Below are 20164 nucleotides of genomic sequence, written 5' to 3' on the forward strand. Positions count from 1 at the left end.
AGCGTAGTTGACATAGAGCACTGTATAAGTTTAAGGGGTATAACATAATGATTTGATTTATATACATCATAAAATGATTATCACAATAAGTTTAGTGAGCATATCTCATATAAATAGAAAATTAAAGAAATGCAAAAACTATATATTTTCCTTGTTATGAGAAATCTTAGGATTTATTCTCTTAACTTTCATATGTAACATACAACAGTGTTAATTATATTTATCATGTTGTTCATTGTATCCAGAGTACTTATTTATCTTAGACCTGGAAGTTTCTACCCTTGACTACTTTCATCCAGCCCCCCTCACCCCCAAACCCACCCTCCACCTCTGGTAACCACAAATCTGATCTCTTTTTCTATGAGTTTGTTTGCTTTTGAAATATAATTGACTTACAAGACTATATTAGTTTCTTTTACACAACGTAGTGATTCAGTATTTCTATACATTTGAAAATGATCACTGAATAAGTTTATTATGATGTCTAGTTACAATATTGCACCATACAGAAATATTAGATAGTTATTAGTTATATTCCCCACACTGTATATTTCATACTGATGACTCATTTATTTTACAACTGGAAGTTTGTACTTTTTAGTCTTCCACTCCCTCTCCTTTGGCAACCACCTGCTTATTCTCTATTTGTATAACTCTGTTTTTGTTTTGTTATGTTTGTTCATTTGCTTTATGTTTTAGATTCCACATAAAAGTGAAATCATACAGTATTTGTCTTTCTCTGTCTGACTTTTCTCACTTAGCATAATACCCGCTATATTCATCCATATTGTCACAAATGGCAAAGTTTCTTGCTTTTTATGGATGAGTAATATTCCATTGTATATTTTTACCACAGCTTCTTTATTCATTTATGTATTGATAGGCACTTAGGTTGCTTCCATATCTTGGCTATTGCAAACAATGCTGCAATGAACATAGGGATGCACTATCTTTTCTAATCAGTGTTTTTGTTTTCTTTGGATACTCAGGAGTGGAATTGCTGGATCATGTGGTAGTTCTATTTTTAATTTTTTGAGGATCCTCCATACAGTGTTTCACAGTGGCTACACCAATTTACATTCCCACCAACAGTGAAAAAATGTTCCTTTTTCTCCACATCCTCATCAACACTTGTTATTTATTCTCTTTCTGATGATAGCCAGTCTGACAGGTGTAGGTGATATCTCGTTGTGGTTTTGATTTGTGTTTCCCTGCTGATGAGTGATATTGATTGAGCACCTTTTCATGTGCCTGTAGGTCATTTGTTTGTCTTCTTTGGAAAGAATGTTTAGAGCCTCTGCCCATTTTTAATTGGGTTGTTTGATTTTTTTGTTGTTGAGTTGTATGAGTTCTTTGTATATTTTAGATATTAACCACTTACCAGATTTATCATTTGCAAATATCTTCTCCCATTTATTAGGTGGCCTTTTTGTTTTGTTGATAGTTTCCTTGGCTATGTAAAAACTTTTTAGTTTGATGTAGCCCCATTTATTTATATTTGCTTTTATTTATTTTGCCTGAGGAGACATATCCAAAAGAAAAAAAAAATCACTAAGACCTATGTCAAAGAGCATACTGCCTGTGTTTTCTCTAGAAGTTTTATGGTTTGAGGTCTTAATATTTAATTCCTTCATTTTGAATTTATTTTTGTGTCTTGTGTGAGAGAGTAATCCAGTCTAATTCTTTTGCATGTAGCTGTCCAATTTTCCCAGCACCGTTTACTGAAGAGGCTGTCCTTTTCCACTGTATATTTTTGCCTTGTTGGTCATAAATTTCTCATATAAGCATAGGTTTGTTTCTGGACTCTATGTTCTGTTCCATTGATCTATGTGTCTGTTTTTGTGCCCGTACTATGCTGTTTTGATTACTGTAGCTTTGCAGTATTGTTTGAAATCAGGGAGTGTGATACCTCCAGCTTTGTTCTTTCCCAGTCAATCTTGAAATTGCTTGAGAAGAAAAACAAATCAATTTGGGCTATTTAGGGTCTTTTGTGTTTCATTCAAATTATAGAATTACTTGTTCTAGTTCTGTGAAAAATTCAGTTGGTATTTTGATAGTGATTGCACTGAATCTGTAGATTGCCTTGGATAGTATGATCATGTTAACAGCAGTAATTCTTTCAGTCCATGAACATGGTATATCTTTTCATTTGTTTGTGTTGTCCTCAGTTTCTTTCATTAGTGTCACAGTTTTCTGACCACTAGTCTTTTACCTCCTTAGTCAGATTTATTCCTAGGTATTTTATTCTTTTTGATGCAATTGTAAATGGGATTGTTTTCTTAATTTCTCTTTCTGATAGTTGATTATTATTGTATAGAAATGCAACAGATTTTTGTAATTTTGTTAATTTTATAACCTGCAACTTTACTGAATTCATTGATGAGCTCTAGTAGTTACTTTGCAGAGTATCATGTCATCTGTAAACAGTGGTAGTTTTATGTTTTCCTTTCCAATTTGGATTCCTTTTATTTCTTTTTCTTGTCTGATTGCTGTGGCTAGGACTTTCAATACGATGTTGAATGAAAGTGGTGAGAGTGGGCATTCTTGTTTTGTTCCTGATCTTAGAGGAAATGCTTTCAGCTTTTCACCACTGAGTATGATGTTACTTGTGGGCTTGTCATATATGGCCTTTATTATGTTGAGATAATGTGATTCATTTTCATTAAGCATGAGAACAAATTTATCGAAAGAGTACTGTCTTCAAAACAGACTCCTACTTTGAATTTTCTCTAAAAAGAATACTCACTCCTTAAATTTTGATACAAGTTCCCAAACTACCTTCCTAAGTGGTTCACCAAATTTACTTTCCAACCACCAGTACTTAATCCTTTTAATGTTTGCCAGTCTGATAAATGAAAAAGGGTATCTCATTTTCTCTCTTACATTCTCCTGATTGCAACTAAGTAATTTGTATTTTTCCTCTGGAAGTTGCCTGTTCATATGCACTTTATATGATTTCCTATAAGGGTATTGTCTTTTTTTTATTAATTTGCAATAACTTCTTATATATTTTAGATAATATATTTTATTAAGTATGTTGAAAAATATGTTACAAATGTGCTCCTTTCTGTCATTTATCTTTTAATACTGTTTTTGAAATCTTTTGCTGTACAGAGGGTTTTAATTATTATATAGTCAAATTTGTCAGTCTTTTGCAGTCTGGGTTTTATCTGCTCATTAGAAATGGCTTCCCTACCTAAAATATATTAAAATATTCTTCCATATCCATCTTCTAATACTTGATAGCTTCATTTGTACTCTTTAAAGCACATGGAGTTTGTTTTTTTGTGTTTTGTGTTTTGGTTTTTTTGCTATGATGTAAGTTGTAAAGACTAATTTTATTTTTTCCAAATTGTTAGCCAGTTATCTCAATCCCATTTAATAAACAATCAACCCATTTCCCACTTTTCTGGAATGCTACCCTTACCATAAACTACTCTCAAATAATCCTTGATCTGTTTTCATTCTCTATTTTTTTCCTCCATATGTTATCTGTTCCTAGGGCAATACTATACCATTTAAATTGTTATACTATTACAGAATCTTTTGAGCTCTGTTAGGGCAAATACTTTATAATTTGTTTTTCTGAAAAGTTTGGCTCTTACTATGATTTCTTTCCTCCTTCATGTGAACTTTAGGATCAATTCAGCAAGTTCCTTTAATATTGAATCATTCAATAGAAAAATACTGTATGTCATTCCATCTGTTTATACCTTCTTATATATCCTTTAATGAAGTTTTGTTATTTTGTTTATCTCTGTACTTACGCCTTTCTTATTAGGTTTATTGTTAGTTTCTTATAGATTTAATCATTTTAAATGTAATCCTTTTTCCATTACGTCTTCTAATTGGTGCTGTGTAACTTTATATTCATTTTAATGACTTTTGGTGATTCTCAGGGTTCCTTAGGTAACTAATCATATCACCTCCTCTTATTTATTGTTCTTACCATTACGTTGATTTGAACTGGTTAGTGTGGTGTTTGGCTAGTCACATACTTGTTCTGTGCCTTAATTTCCTTATCTCCTATTTATTTTAAGACTAGAGTAGGAGAGTTGATGTGGAAACTTTTCGATAATATGAAAGATAAGAACATTTTTAAGAGTGTAATTTTTGCTTTTTTCAATTGTCTATCTTTTCAGTAGTTTAGAGATATTTACTGATTAGCCTTTAATTTATACGGTTTTCTTATCTGTATAATATTGATAATAAGAGTAATAATATGGCAGTTATTACACATGTTACCAACTATTTCTATTTTAACAACTTTGACTAGAGCTGAAACCATATTCATCAAAGCATCTAAAACTATCAGTGAGTAAATTTCTTGATCCCATCATGACAATATCAAAAACTATCAGAACACTCTCTCATTTATAGTGATGCACATCTACCACAAACTTTGACAAACTACATTTCCAAAAATTTGCTAGAAGCCTGCAGGATCTCTTAATATGATTAAGGATGTTCATACCAGAAGTGTAAACCAAAGAGAGATTTTTTTTGTGGAATTTTATGGTTCAGAAGTAAAATAAGATGAAAGTTGGAATGTTATTTTTTTGTTTTCTTATTTCAGACTAGGTTGAATTTCATACCTTGAAGAAAATCTAAATTTTAAATAATAGGAATACAATTGTAATCACTTAAAGAATTGTCTGTTTTCTTTCTAATGTTCACTTTATTTTTTAGGGACATTTAGGATTGATGGGACCTGGTGGAGAACCAGGAATTCCAGGATATAGAGTAAGCATTTTTCATTGGAAATAAGGAGTGTATATTTGCATGAAAACATTATATAAAGATGTTATGCCATATATGAAAATTCAGATTAAATCTCCTGATAAACCTTTCTGAAATATTTAGGCCCCATCCGCCTACAGAGTGAATCCTGTTTTTCTTTCAGAATAGTGCAATATCTAATGGCGTGTCCATGGTGGTCATAGGTAAAGCATGTACAAATGATATGGATAATGTCTACTTACTTGTCCTTCTGTTAGGGCCATCAAGGTCAACCAGGACTGTCGGGGTTGCCAGGACCTAAAGGAGAAAAGGTGTGTGTGTATTTACTGACTTTTTAATCCTAAAATTAAACATTGAATAGATGTGTTCTTTCTGAAAGTATTCATGGAAACATTTTCAAAGAATAAAAGAAGCATTTTTCAACTTGGAATGTATTGCAAATTCTAGAAGAAAAAGAAATATCAAGGTGCAAAAATTTAAATAAATTATTAAAATATCTTTGAAAGTTTGTTTCACAATTGAGGTGAAATAATACATGTTACAGTGGTTTGCAATCTGTAAAACTTTGTGACAATAATATTAAGTACTTATTAAAAGAGATTGTGAGACTCTAGATTAAATGACTATAGTACATTTATAGTTAAATATTTTATTAGTTAAGAATAATTATAGCAGTACACCTCTTGATTTGTCATATCATTGGAAACATGATACTTTGAGAAAATTAGTAAGCTGCTTTTTATGTAATTAAGGCAAATTGACACTTCTCCAAGGAGAAGTACGTACGGATTACAACTGGTATAAAGTATCATATGCTAAATTTTATAGGTAAAAAAATTTCATTTTAAAAAGATAAAACCAGACTCTCTATTTTATAACATATTAGAAAATAATAGGCTTTGTATTTTAAAGTTTGTTTTATTAATTTGGCTTTGTTCATCAATCATTATCTTTAATATATAGGGTTATCCAGGAGAAGATAACACAGTCCTAGGACCACCTGGGACTCGAGGTGAACCAGTAGGTTTTTTTCTAAAATTATTTGATGTTTTAAGATAAAATGCAATTACCATCATAGATTCACAACACCAATCACATCTTTTCAAGGAGTCTTATGTTATTACTTTTGTAACATGGTTTTATATGAAAGTAGTATTTACAGTCACATAATCTAAATATGGAAACTATTTATAGCCAGATCAAGGTCCTTAGCACAATATAGAAGTTTAATACAGTAACTTTCCAACTCTGATTTTCAGCATTAAATTTAGGATAACTTTTTACAGAGATTATCAAAAAATTACATATGCTAGACATTTAAGACAGATATTTCTTTATAAATCAAATTCAGATTTATTTTTAAAGTATTAAAAAAACCTAACCTGTATTCTTTTTTATAGTAATTTACACACAGTTACCAAATGATATCAAAACTCACCTAACTAGTTATTAGAACTAATACTTTAAAGATCATTGATCTATAGTCTTCTCATTAAGCATTTTAAGGATTAGCTGTAACCACGATTTTTGAAGGGTAGCTATTGTAGCTTTGATTATCTAAATATGTCTCTGTGTTCATATTTGACTAAAACAATCTTAAAGATGTATGTAAATTGAACTGGTAATACAAAAAATCCTGGGAACAGAAATAAATACAATTGGTTAAAGTTTCCATTTTTCACATGATATCATATAGGATTAAAGAATCCTAAAACAGAACAATCAGAATATGTAGTCACTACTGAGGTTTTGATCTGACTCTTTGGAGATGGTTGAAAGGTGTACTTTGTTTTAGAAATAGGAAAAGTTCTAAAGTTGTCTGATTAAATCAAGCCACCTCATATAAAGGTATACTCATCTATAAAAATATATAAAATTCTTTATCAGAAACTATTGACAAAACTAAAAGAAAATGTACAGAATGGGAGAAAATATTTGCAAATGATATGACTGATCAGGAGTTAGTATCCAAAATATGAAAATATCTTATACAACTCAACAGCAGAAACACCAAACAACTCAGTTAAAAAATGGACAGAACACCTGAACATTTTTCCGAAGAAGACGTAAAGATGGCCAACAGGCACATGAAGAGATGCTTAACGTCATTAATTACCAGAGAAATGCAATGGAAACCACAATGGGATATCACTTCACACCTGTCAGAATGGCTATCATCAGAAAGAACACAAATAAATGTTGGCAAGGATTCAGAGAAAAGGGAATTCTTGTACATTGTTGGCGGGAATGTAAATTGGTGCAGCCACTGTGGAAAACAGTATGGAGGTTTCTCAAAAAACTAAAAATAGAACTACCATACGACCCAGAAATTCTACTCCTGGGTACATATCCACCCCCCCAAAAAAAAGAAAGAAAAAAAAACACTAATTTGAAAAGGAACATGTACCTCAATATTCATAGCAGCACTATTTACAATTACCAAGATGCGGAAGCAACCTAAATGTCCATCAATAGATGACTGGATAAAGAAGATGTAGTCTGTATATACAATGGAAAATTACTCAACCATAATAAAGAATGAAATTTTGCCATTTTCAACAATATGGATGGGATTGGAGGGTATTGTGCCAAGTGAAATAAGTCAGAGAACGGCAAATACTATATGATATCACTTATATGTGAAATCTAAAAAAATGAAATGAAATAGTGACTATAACAAAAAAGAGACTCACAGATAGAACAAACTAGTGGTTACCAGTGGGAAGAGGGAAGCTAACACAGGGAATATAGCCAATATTTTATAATAACTATAAATGGAATAAAAGCTTTAAAATTGTGAATCACTATGCTGTATACCTGAAATTTACATAATACTGTATTTCAAATATACCTCAATTTGAAAAAAAGAGTTCCAAGTTACCCTAAAACTTATAGGAATTTAGGAAAATAATCATTAAGAGATAAAACGATTTTTTTAATTCTTAATCAAATATATTCTAGTCTTGCTAAACCTCTGAGAGACAAAAATGTGGAAATAGTGCAGAAATTTAAAAGTAAATGGAAAACTACGGGCAAATGGAGTATAGTTGTGCTTGTTTTCCCCAGATTCAGGTATGCCAGGATTAGAGAATGTCACTGAAATGTAATAAGTGTGTTAGAAGTCTAACATAACAATGGCTTTATCTAGTAGGCATGGGACAGGTGGGAAAATTATACCAAGAATATTCTAAATAATTAAAGCAGAGTCAGAGATTATTGTCTTCACATTATGTCTAATATTTTTATCCACATAGGAGTAAGTTAAAGTTTATCAATTAATGGCCCATAATAAATTTTATGGTTTTGCTAATAATTTTAATTTGTGTTTCTTTTCAGACAGTAGGTCCTAATATGTGATAATTTTTCAAGTGCATTTTAGAATAAATAATTTGAACAGTTTATCATATCAAAGATTTTATACTAGGAATATTTAGAAATAGTTAAAAGTACAAATTTATTAGATTAGTTTCTACCTTAAGGATTAAAATGAATAAGTGTAATTTTTATTAGGTTAATTTATATCTTAACAATTAAAATTTCACAGATTAAATAATAAACAATAGAATTTCTGATGAATAGTAAAGTAAGATTAGCTTTTAGAAACTTTTAAAAAGATTATTAAATATAATATTTTCTAACTAATGGAATTAAGTGGCTGAATGATCCTGCTTAAATTTTTTCAGTCATTTTTACATTAAGTAAAAATGCAAGTTATTTTGATATATAACATACTTTGCTCATCTGAAAATTCATGTTGTTTAATTGCACTTCATTTCTTCAGTATTTTTTCTAGCAGAATCATTATGAAGTTTCCTTTAAATAATTCAGTGCTTATGATGTTCTTGGTATCACTGAAATTCAATCTTTTGAAATTAGTGGAACTGAAGAAATTATTATCCATTTGGTTTCATATTTTGGAGAAAAAAGTGTTTCACACTGACTACCATCTGTCTGCACTCACAAATACTTAGATCCAGCTGTGAGACTGATTGTTTTTGCCTGTGGTCTCTGTAGGGGCCAAGGGGGGAGCAAGGAGAGAGGGGAGAGCCCGGAGCAGAGGGATATAAGGTAATTACTGCAAATTTTACCCCTTGCTTCGAACTTTGAATAGGGTTCTCTGTGGTTCTGATCAGTTGCCCATGAAAACAGGCATCATTGAGTTAATGTTTTATGTTTTGGATCTGGAAGAAGCCTAGCTCTTTGTTTTTTCTCTCCCTTTGTTCTGAAAGTATCTTCGTCTCCTTCTGTTGCTGTTTCTTTCATATCATTCAGATCTCAGCCAACATGTTACTCTCTCAGAGGCCCTCTCCAACTGCCCTTTCTGTCTGTCACTTTATATCTTACTACTCTGGTCTGTTTACTTCATGACGTTTAATGCTATCTACGTTATCTTACCAACTTTTTATACATTTGGGGTTTGGTTTGTCTGTGTTCTTGCAACAAAATATAAGATCCATGAGAGTAAGACTCTTGTCTTTTCCATCAGTGTATTTCATCATTTTTATTAATATTTGTGTCAAGGATGTTCTGTATTCCTGCCCTATATCTCTTCCTTTTCTGTTTATAATGTCACATGCTAAACAAAATGGTCACTTGCTAACTCTCTCCCTGTAGTTGCTGTCTTGTTCCTTTGCTCACAACATTCTCTGCCTACTCAAAAAATAATGTAATCTTTACTTACATAAATCCTAGCTATCCTTTATAATCTAATTCAGACTCCCTTTTCTCCTGACCCACTCGAACAACAATCTTTCCCTCTTCTGTCGTCCTGTAATATTTACTGTTAACAGAAGTTATTCATCACAGATATTTTAGCATCTACTGTTGCTGATGCTTTAAGTATTTTTAATATGCAGGTATCTTAGCTCCTCAGCTTAAAAGTACACTGTCTTGTTCTGAGCCCTGTACGAATTAGTATACAATATGTACATAAACATAATTCATTTCTAACAGTGAATTGATGGGATATTTGATCCAATATATACCTTTCATTATATAAAATTTTTTTGTCCTTATGTGTAAAATGAAGACTTAGGTAGCCAGATTGAATGGACAAGCTGGTAGGTAGATAATTACCATTTATAAGCTGATTTTCGTAAGCCTGAAATCTGAAAAATCAACTCTCACTTCCTAAAACCCTCTTTGAAGCAAATGTCCAAGGTAGTTCTAAAAGTTTGTGAAATTGATGGGGTGGCCATCTTACATTTTTCCTATTTTCAGAGAACCATTTTTAGAAGATATATCGTATATGTTCTGTCTCCAGTTTATATACCATTTGTTTCTACAGTGCTTCCTAATCCAAGGAATTCAGTAGATTTACTTGAAATCAGCTTTTCTTTAGGTTGAGAAGCAAACCCACTGCTTCCAGCATAATTTGAGAACCTTCTTAAACTTCTTTAGCTTTTTCTGTGCATGATTTCTCCACACATTCTGAGGAAAATCAGGTTCTTGTTAGCATCTTCTTTTGGCCTCTACCAACTAGTCAGTAGCTAAACGAGCATGTCTATTTGCAAACAAACAATTAACTGTTCTATTGGAAGAAGAAAAGAATGTCTTCACCTAGTCAGAAGAAGGAAAACCCTGCCCCTTTCATTCTGGAAAGTCGTATATTCTTCAAAAATCCTTCATGAGAGGAAAGCTTTCCCCTAGGCTCACTATGGAATCGATTTCTCCTCCTTCATTCCATAAATACTCCTGATACAGTTTTCAGTTGTGGATGTTTGATGAACTAGTGTGAGCCACGTTTTCTTTCTGTCTTACTCTATCCTATGTTCTTAGGCTTTAGGAGTCATTTGATCATTCACTGATGGGTTTATTTTAAAAATCCATTTAGTACCAGGCAACCACAGTAATTTTATTGGTTAGACATCTAAGTCATGAAATACCCACACTTATCCCCTGGCACATTTTCCCAACCGTAAGTTTGATTCATCCAGGGGAACCATGTTTTACTTAGAGTTAGAGTGTTCTGTTGTAGCCTTAGGTGATATTTTAAATTGTTTGCTTTTCTATATGGGCACTGTAGATACTATCATTTCACTCTAGAAAACTGATGGTTAGCATTATCACCAAGCTTTTTTTTTTAAATTGTACTAAAATGCACATAATGTGAAATTTACCATTTTATTCATTTTAAAGTCTAAAATTCAGAGACATTTAGTACATTAGCAATATTGTACAACAATCGCACACTACTCAGTTCCAGAACAATTTTGACCACCCAGAAAAGGAAGCTCCATGCCCACTAACCAGTCACTCTATCTCACCCAGCCTCTGGCAGCCACTACTCTGCCTTCTATCTTCTTGATTTATCTATTCTGTACACATCATACAAATAGAATCATTCAATACATAGCCTCTTGTGTCTGGCTTCTTTCACTTAACATAAGTTTTTCAGGGTTCATCCATATTGTAAAATATATCAATACTTCATTCCTTTTATGGCTGAATAATCACAAAGCTTTTAAACTTTTATGTTCACAAATATTCTTACAGTTATGATGAACTCATGTTTGGAGAAAAAAATGGAATGAATAATGAAAACTTTGCTTCCATTTGGCTATGAACAGCTGAAACAGTTGGTTACATTTTGTAATCCTCACCATTTTTTGTTATTTTTTCCTCTGGAAGAAACTGAGAATCATAAAAGTCAAGTGTGTTACTCATTATCGGTAAATATTTATTAGGCGTTATTCTATATGACACATTTTATGTGTTATGTATAATTAAATCTCTGGTCATTTAGCATACATTTTAGAGTCTTCTGTGGGCCAGGAGCCATGAATTTAACAGTAGGCAACCCAAACTCGTTCCTTGATTCCATGGATATCACTCAGAGAGAAAAGAGTGCTTTATCAGTATAAAAACAGATGTAGTTGTCATCCAGTAAACTATACATCATATATGTCAAGATAAATTAATCTGAGGCTTGAGAGAGTCAGAGAACATGGTTTGAATAAGAGCACTATACTGTCAGTATTTACTTTTTAAAGATATGAGCAGAAACACATATACCCAAGATTAAATCAGGCTAAATTTGAGTGCGATGAGCCCTAAAAATACAGTAAATAAATCATGATCTAGCTTCAACTCCTTTTTACTTTGGTTTGGCAAAGGCCATAGAATTCTTTGCATACAGTAGAAGAACTAAATGCTCACTTGGCCTTCCCTCCTTAGCATCAGACATGCAGATTCAAGCAGCTGTTAGGCATCGTCACAGCAACTCAGACACAGCGTGTCTAAACCGGTGTCAGCGTCCTCTCCAAATCTGATCTGCTACTTTTTGTGTCCTTAGTTTGGTGAAGAGTTTCACAAGACATCCAGATGTCCAGTAAATGAATCTTCCCTCTTTCTGTCTCTCTCTGTCTCTCTTGCTCTCTCTCTCTCCCTCTCTCCTCTCCCTCCCTCCTCTCCCTCCCTCCTCTCTTTCCTTTCTCTGCCCTCTCACCTCTCAAACTCAATTGGCTGCTGCTTTGGGCCCCTTAAATATATCTGGAATCTTTCCACTTTGCCCTCCTTTAGTCTTTCATCGTTTTTTGCCTGAGTTATTTTTATATTTTTCTAACTAGACTCCTTATCCCCAGTCATAGCCCTCTCAAATTTATTCTCCACTTAGCATGCTGTGTTAGATGAATCTCCATTTAGCCTCCCACGCTCTTTCTTCTGCAAAACGCTTTCCTTTTACATTACTGCCTGGAGCATGCATCCTTCAGACTTCATCTTGTCATCGCTTCCCATATACAATCCTCTCCAAGCTCCCCTCGGCCATCCAACACATCCCATCACTAAAATCATCAGGAAAAAAAAAATCAATCACTTCCCATAATCTTGCCCACGTAACTTAATAATAATATTTACTACAGTATATTTAATTTTTGCCACTGCAGAAAAATAGTCTGTTAATTTTTATTGGAGTGGAAAGGACCAGAGGAATTATAGTGAAGCTCTTGGAAAACAAGTTTGTTTTGTTGTGAGATTTGTATCCAGACATCACAAAGCCATGAGAGGCAGGTGGCTCTCCTATGATCATTCTAAAAGGATGGTTTCCTAGGTGTATACATCTATCAAAATTCATCAAATTGTACATCTGGAAAAAAATTAAAATTAAAATTAAAATGTCTCTAACTACAGGTAAGAGTAGCGGTGGAGCCACAATAGGCCTCGATGGTTTTGAACTTTGTCGTTTATTCAGTTCTTACTGTCTCTTCACTGTTATCCCAGCTTCTCAGCAATCCCTGCTCTCCTGAGCCTGCTGAGTAAGCGACCTCCCGCAGTCATATTTGCTTGAACGCAGCTCCATCTTGACTGACCTGATTCTGTTTCTTGCTGACTCTGCTCATGTGCTGTTGGTAAGGGTCGTGGGTGATAACGGTTTTCTCTTTAGTTATGGCCATGTAGTAAGATTTCCAAATTAGCCTTTCTCTCTTGCAGCTTTCTCTCTCTCACTCCCTTAAACAGGATTCATTTCCTTTATCAGGAAGTTGGATCTTAAAACCATAAATATTTGCCTTGCAGAATGCAAACAAGGCTTCAGTTGATCTTTCTGTGGGAATAAATATTGTTAGCCTCAGGTATGTAGGCCTTTCTTCTCCTGGCCCAGAAAAAGGAGATGACCTGATAACTGTCTTTCCGGCGGCATTCGGCGGCATTCTTTCTATAATACACAGGAAGAAAGGAATCTGAAGTGAAGAGAGGACAGTAGGGAAGGGGATAAAAGAGATCACATGTGGAGTGCTTCCTGTGTAACTTACCTGACATGCCCCTGGGTTGTTGCTAGTTTCTGTTCACACACTTGACAAGGGAAATGTGGTAGGTCAGCATCCCTTCTCGGTAGAACTGGGGTGATGGCAGATCGCTGAACGTCACAGTCACTTGATGTCTTGGCATGTATGGTAACGACTCCCAGTCTTCAGACCAGTAAATCTACTCTCTAAATGGCTGTGAACTTGAGTTTGTAAAAATGGAGACCACAAGTACACTTCCACAGTGGGAAAAGGTTGAAAAAAGAAATTTGTTCTCAAACTCTCTATTCATTTATTTACTGTATTAAGTTTCCTGAGCCTGCTGTGACAAATTGCCACAAACCAGGTGGCTTAAAACAGTGGAAATTTATTCTCTCACAGTCCTAGAGGCCAGAAATCCAAAAGCAAGATACCAGTAGGGCGGTGATCTCACTGTAAGCTCTAGGGGAGAATCTGTCCCTGCTCCTTCCAAGCTGCTAGAGGCTGGCACATTACTTCAGGCTGCACCACTCCAATCTCTGCCTTTGTCTTCACATGACCTTCTTTGCTTATATCTGTCTGTCTCTGTGTGTCTCTTACAAGGATACTTGTCAGCAGATTTAGGGCCAACATGGATAATCTAGGATAATCTCCTTCTCAGATCCTGAACTTAATGACATCTGCAAAGATCCTTTTTCCAAGTAAGATCACATTCACAGGTTCTGGGGATTAGGGCATAGACATCTTTTGGCTTCAGTGGGCCATCCTTCAACCCACTATATTAACCTATGTGGAAAAAGTGAAACAGAAGTCTATACCCTTTCTCAGTTATCATAATATCTGATGGCTATTATGTTCAGTACTATTTCCGAGAGAGAATCATAATCTCTATAATATTTAAATTAAATTCTGTAACAATTTGCTACCACTTTAAGTGATAACTACCTTGTTCTCTAAGTCACATGTCTTTATTTACTCTAATAATACAATCTTTTCCATTCATAGGGTCATGTGGGTACACCAGGACCAAGAGGTGCCACTGGACAACAAGGGCCCCCAGTATGTTTTGAAAGCATGCTTTGTGATTCTGGCATTTAAAAACATTAATGTTAATAGATCTTATTTTGTCTCTGCCTTATATGTGATTTCTGTTTTGGTTCCTATTAAAGGGTGAGCCAGGTGACCAGGGTGAACAAGGACTTAAAGGAGAGAGAGGATCTGAAGTAAGTTGAAATTGCTTTAAAACAATTTGAAATTTATCCCTGGCTTGAGAAAGCAGGGGCACCGGGAGTTGCTGTTCATTGTAACTTAAATGCTCATCCATCCTTTCAGAGCAGGAGTCACCACAGGCCTCTAAACAGGGTACTTGTTAATAATTGCACTAAAACATGATTATTGGTTAATTCATGTGTTTTGACTGCCATTCAAATTTCCCTTTACCAGCAGCCTGCTCTGGCTTTAAGAAAATTGACTAAAGTTGTCCCAAACTAATTGTCCTTCCTTGGGATTTCAAGCAGAACTCCCAACAAGCCTTAAAACCAGCATTGCAGACTAGAAACGTATTTGTCGCCCTTATTTAGTTGCTGCAGTAAGGCAGGGGTGGAAATAGTTTGACTGTACGACAGAGACTCACAGCTGGTTTACAAGATTTTTTTTTTCCATAACACAAATCAATTATTTGTTATTAAGCAAACTAAAAATCTGTGGACTTACTGAATTTAGCCATTTCTTTCCCTGTACATCGATAGATAGTGCCTCAACCTTCTGTAACAACTGGATTTGTGATTTGTACCATCAGTTCATAGCTGCCCTACTTTTCATGGCATGCTGACTTCATGTGCTATTGATCTAAAATTAAGTTCTTAAGAAAATGTACTGTACTTTAATAATAAATTAGGTGGGAATTGAGAAAAGGTAATGAATTAGAGACCATGTCTCTCCTAATGTGTTAAGCTGTCCTTACCCATACTTGTGTTTCCCATTTGTGTGAGTAACTAACAAAATTGGATTGAACCAGATAATAGATTTTCATTCATGTAGAAGCCATTTTAAACAGTCTTGGCATCTACCTAGTAACTCTGTCAGGATCCTTAATAATTAAGAGCTAATAAATAATAAACTTTAAAAATCCCATAAAGGCAAGCCTGAACAAGAAAAAGTGCAGAGAAAGAATACAGTTGTCTCATTCACTTAGAATTCTGAATACCCAAACTGGAAAAAGTAGTGGAAAAAGCCATGAACCTAGAACACTGCCACTGCCCTCATGTGACTTTCTGATATTTGCATTAAGTGCCTAAGGATGCAAATGCTCTCCCAAGGGTTGATCCTAAAATTTCTAGTATTTTACAATTAGTATTTTCATATTCTCAGTGTTTCCCTTTTCCTTTTTGACATATCTCAGGAAGAAGTTTTTTGGATGTTTCTTAGTATCTGTTAAAATAATATCAGTGAAAATCAAATATTCCTCCTAAGGCAACTGCAGCTCCAGCCTGTATGGTCGACACCCGGGGACTGGAGCTGAAAGGGGCTGAGGAGTCCTGGTTTAAAGCCTGTGTGACCCAGGGGGACTAGTTCTTTTCCCACTTTGGGCAGTGCTGGCACACAGTCCCGGTTAAGCCTCTTAGAATTTCAAATAGCAGTAATTGTTACCAGAATAATCACGGGCTATGTGTTATTCACTAGGGACATTTTGAATGGCCAGGTGGATCCTGTCCAACTGCTGACATCTTGCTTTTGAAAAGCTTTAAATTTGTTTTTTAGATTTGGAAGTGGCCCTTTAAAATCATTTGAACAACCCTCTAATTTTTCAGATGAAGAAGTTTAAGTCCCAGAGAGATTATGAGCTACCTAAGATCACAAAACTAGTTAGCAAGACAACCAACACTAGAAACTTTATTTCCTGACTCCCATTATTATACAGCAGCTTTCTGTTACTTTAAAATCTCTTATAAATTAAGCAAAATATGATTACTTTTACTTAAACAATTAATTCATTTATTGGTCTTTCAGACCTGAAACTGTGGACAACTATAAAGAAAAATTTGGAGCAGGTCAAGTCAAAGCCAGTTGCAAACCACCACATTTTTTAAGACTTTTATATTGCAAATGCAGTGAACTATCCCATAATGGCTTTCAAATACCGAGACTCAAGCCAAAATCTTATTTTCCTCCCAAAACAAAATTCCAGATTTTAGTGAACTGAAATTTTTTGGTTAAAAAAAGAGAGAGAGAGAAAGAGAGTATGATTCTTGCTTAACTCTCTAAATCTATGTCTGCATTTTTAAAATTTTTTTTTAATTTTAAAATTTTTATTATTTAAATGGAGGTACTGGGGTTTGAACCCAGGACCTCATGCATGCTAAGCACACACTATACCACTGAGCTGTACCCCCACCCTTATGTTTGCATTTTAAAGCTACCCTCTCTAACAAAGTTAGAACTAGCAGAGGGTTGAGATGACTGTCCTTCAGCTTCATTTAAATAAAAGTCAAACAAAGGAGTGTTTGGACTATAAGGGCACCTTTAAAAATTTCTGTTATCAAGAGAATTACATTATTTTCTCTTGTAATCTATGAAGTAGTAGAATCCCAATGAATGGAAAGCTGTTTAAACGGATCTGATTTCATGGAGGCTACTCTGTTTTTCAAAGCCAGGCAGACAAAAGAAAAAGCACAAATTTTCCACATCCTCTGAAGACTACATATGAAATTCATTCACCTTTCCTATTATGAGAATAGAAAATTCTGCTTCTTGATTTATGAGGTACTTATATTTAAATAAAGTGATATGAGTAAGTTAAGTTTGAAAAGAGCAGAGAATCCTTCTAGCTTTATTATATTTGAATTCTGGGCTTTGGTGGTAGGATAATTTTTTTTTCCTTACTCAATTAATCATCTCCTAACACCTTATATGACAACATATGTTCTTTGTCTTTGGCCCAATCTTAAATTTCCTACTGAACAGACCTCCTCTGTGTAAGATTAGTATTGTTTGGCTCATAATTTAGTTATAAGACTATCCAGCAATTCTAAATTCGAGGGTATTTTTTTAATGCTCAAATTCAAAAAAGTACCAGTGTTCTACACTTTGTTGATCTCGATGCATTTAAGACCTGCCTTGTGTGTCTGTTGTTTCTCCAACTGGCCTACTTCCTTTTAGTTATGGCGACAATAATTAGAATAAGGAAATCTTTCCTGAATTAAACACCTTAGTAGAGACTATTTTATTATTCGTTATACTCAATTTTTGTGTCCAGTAGATGGATTTTGCCACAAGTGACCATTACAAGCAAGAAAGTAAACTTTAAAAATAATTTTCATAATCATAATTTTCTCTTAGTGTTTTTCTATTGGGAGCTGCTTCCTAATGCCCATCCAGTTAGTGGTAACGTTCTAGTTTTCATGTTGTTGGACCCATATGTATAGATTTTAGAGCACAGTATATAACTGTTCTGAAATAACCCCCAACATAATAGTCACCCCGAAATGTAATCGATTTGTGATACGTGAATCTCTTTCTTTTTATTTTATTATTTGAATGTTTGGAATAAAATACTCACATACATGTGTAGCATATCTTGAACCGTAAGCCATAAACTCAGGTATACAGAAAGTATAACTTTATATTCCTTGTAATGGAACATGACTTCTGTCCTGAATGCCTGTCCTGCCTGGTGGTAGAAACCTAACCGATGGAAATCTAGACAATTGGCTGCCTTTAACTCCATCCACTCAAATATCCTGCATTTGATTTAGAGTTTTCCCTATTCATTCTGTTTTCAAGTTTGCAGTTACATTCTGAGTGTCAGTGGTAGGGGAGGGGAATAGGAAGTGACGTTGGTCTTCAGCCAGCATCCACTAAAATGCACATCGTCCTTTTTGGCCCCCTTCTGCCATTATCCCACCAAGTTGGCATCTACCTTGGCCCTCCTGGCAGAAGATCTCTGAGCCATGCTGGCTCGTACAGCTCTTTTCTCAACTCAGGTGCAAGGTTTCCTCAGATGGGGCTCTAAGGGCCGTAGGCTACTGTTCTTGGCCACATGGACATAGGAGTCTGCTGCTTCCCACACTGTGCTGGGTGCTTGGAGGACTCAGACTTTCTCAACCCACTGGCCTAAATATTTCATGCAGAAATTTCTACTCTGTTGCTGACACTCAGTGCAACTTAGGACATCTCAATGGGGCCTTTACTCTCCCTAGCCATCATTTCTGTGCCCAAATCCCCAAACTTACGTGGTATTATTGTTTCTACCCACCCCAGGACTTGAGGGCAGAGTCGTGTCAAGGTCTCTTCTCAGAGACCCCTATCAGTGTCTTTACAGCTTTGCTTTTCTTCTTACCTTTCTCCAGCATGAAGATTTTTATATCCCCTTAAGTAGGAAAAACTGTCTTTTACATTATTATAATTCTTCTAAATATGGTCTTTGTGGCATAAGTTTCATGACTTGAATCCTTTATTAACTTGGTTTCTGATACTCAAAGATAGACTTTTAATATTTTGACATCAGGCTTTTGTATTAAAAAAAAATACATTATTTTCAAACTATTACCCCACCATGAGTTTCAGAGGACTATTTTGAAATTCATAAGCTAAGAAAAAGTCTAGTTTGAAAATCAAAAGTCTAAAACAGATCTATCACTTTGCATAAAGAGAAATACTTGTGAAGGAAAAAATAGTGGTTAACATATTTAAATATTGTCATGATTCATATACTTTTTGTATATATATATCTTTTATTGACGTATAGTCAGTTTACAATGTTGTGTCAATTTTATGGTGTACAGAATAATGCTTCAGTCTTACATGAACATACATATATATTGTTTAGTTAGTGCTATTCAAGATAACTGAAATCAGACTTTTTCAATATTTAAAATAGTCTTTTTTTGACTTTTTCACTTCTTTATTGTGTTCTAAAAGATGTATTTTATTATAGGGATCATATGCTCCAGAAATTATATTTACTTCAACTAAAGCTAGTTTACCAATTATCCCATTTTCTGGTTTTCTTCCCTTTGGAAGACTTTACACTAGTAACTTTTTAAAGCAAGTAAAACAGTTTTTGAACTTGGAGGTAGAACCCTTGATCCATGTATCTCCCCATCATCAAATTCTAACAAAACCGGATTTTTAGCTCTTTCAGAAAATACCCTTTTCCTTAGTGGCTACATATGCTATTTCTTCTTAAAATGTTTGAGCTCATTTTCAGAAGATGCAGCATCTTCTGAAATTGTCTATTTTGTTATTGTTGTCAAGTTGAAGCTTTGGCACAATTACCTTCAAATTTGAGTAGCATGTGTAACATCCCATTTGGGTGGAATTATCCTGTTCCTGAGACTTTTTGATGACTTTTGAGAAATGTGTCTCGTAATGGCAGTGTGCTTCTTTTTCTCATTTGTGAACTAGGTCACTCTTTTCCACATTTTTCTTCTTAAAATAATTTTAGGATATCATCAGAACAATGGCATGATTTGCAAGGGCAGACGTCTAACTATCCTGGCAGGCCAGTTCCTGCTAGATCAGTTATGATTTAGAACATCTCACACATGGAAAAATAAACAATTCTGTGGGAAATAAATATCTTTTCTTTGATTCACAGTATGTTCTTTTCTGTGTTCCAGATAAGCACATTGTAGGTTATTGGTTTATGTCCCTCACTGTATTGTAAGTGCCTTGTGAACAGGAGCATTTCCAGCACATAACAG

At 34.4% G+C, this 20164-nt stretch overlaps 1 protein-coding gene across 4 annotated transcripts in view; it reads left to right on the plus strand.

Moving 5' to 3' along the window:
• Positions 1-20164, plus strand: part of COL24A1 (collagen type XXIV alpha 1 chain) — a 313443-nt gene that overhangs the window by 228832 nt on the left and 64447 nt on the right. For all 4 annotated transcript variants that reach the window (XM_031465514.2, XM_064493377.1, XM_064493376.1 and 1 more), the window contains 6 exons: positions 4690-4743; positions 4998-5051; positions 5704-5760; positions 8755-8808; positions 14466-14519; positions 14630-14683. In XM_031465514.2, coding sequence (XP_031321374.2) covers positions 4690-4743; positions 4998-5051; positions 5704-5760; positions 8755-8808; positions 14466-14519; positions 14630-14683 — 327 coding nt within the window. The remainder of the gene's footprint in view (positions 1-4689; positions 4744-4997; positions 5052-5703; positions 5761-8754; positions 8809-14465; positions 14520-14629; positions 14684-20164) is intronic.

Source organism: Camelus dromedarius, chromosome 14 (assembly GCF_036321535.1).
Source record: "Camelus dromedarius isolate mCamDro1 chromosome 14, mCamDro1.pat, whole genome shotgun sequence".
In the NCBI taxonomy this organism is placed as follows: domain Eukaryota; kingdom Metazoa; phylum Chordata; class Mammalia; order Artiodactyla; family Camelidae; genus Camelus; species Camelus dromedarius.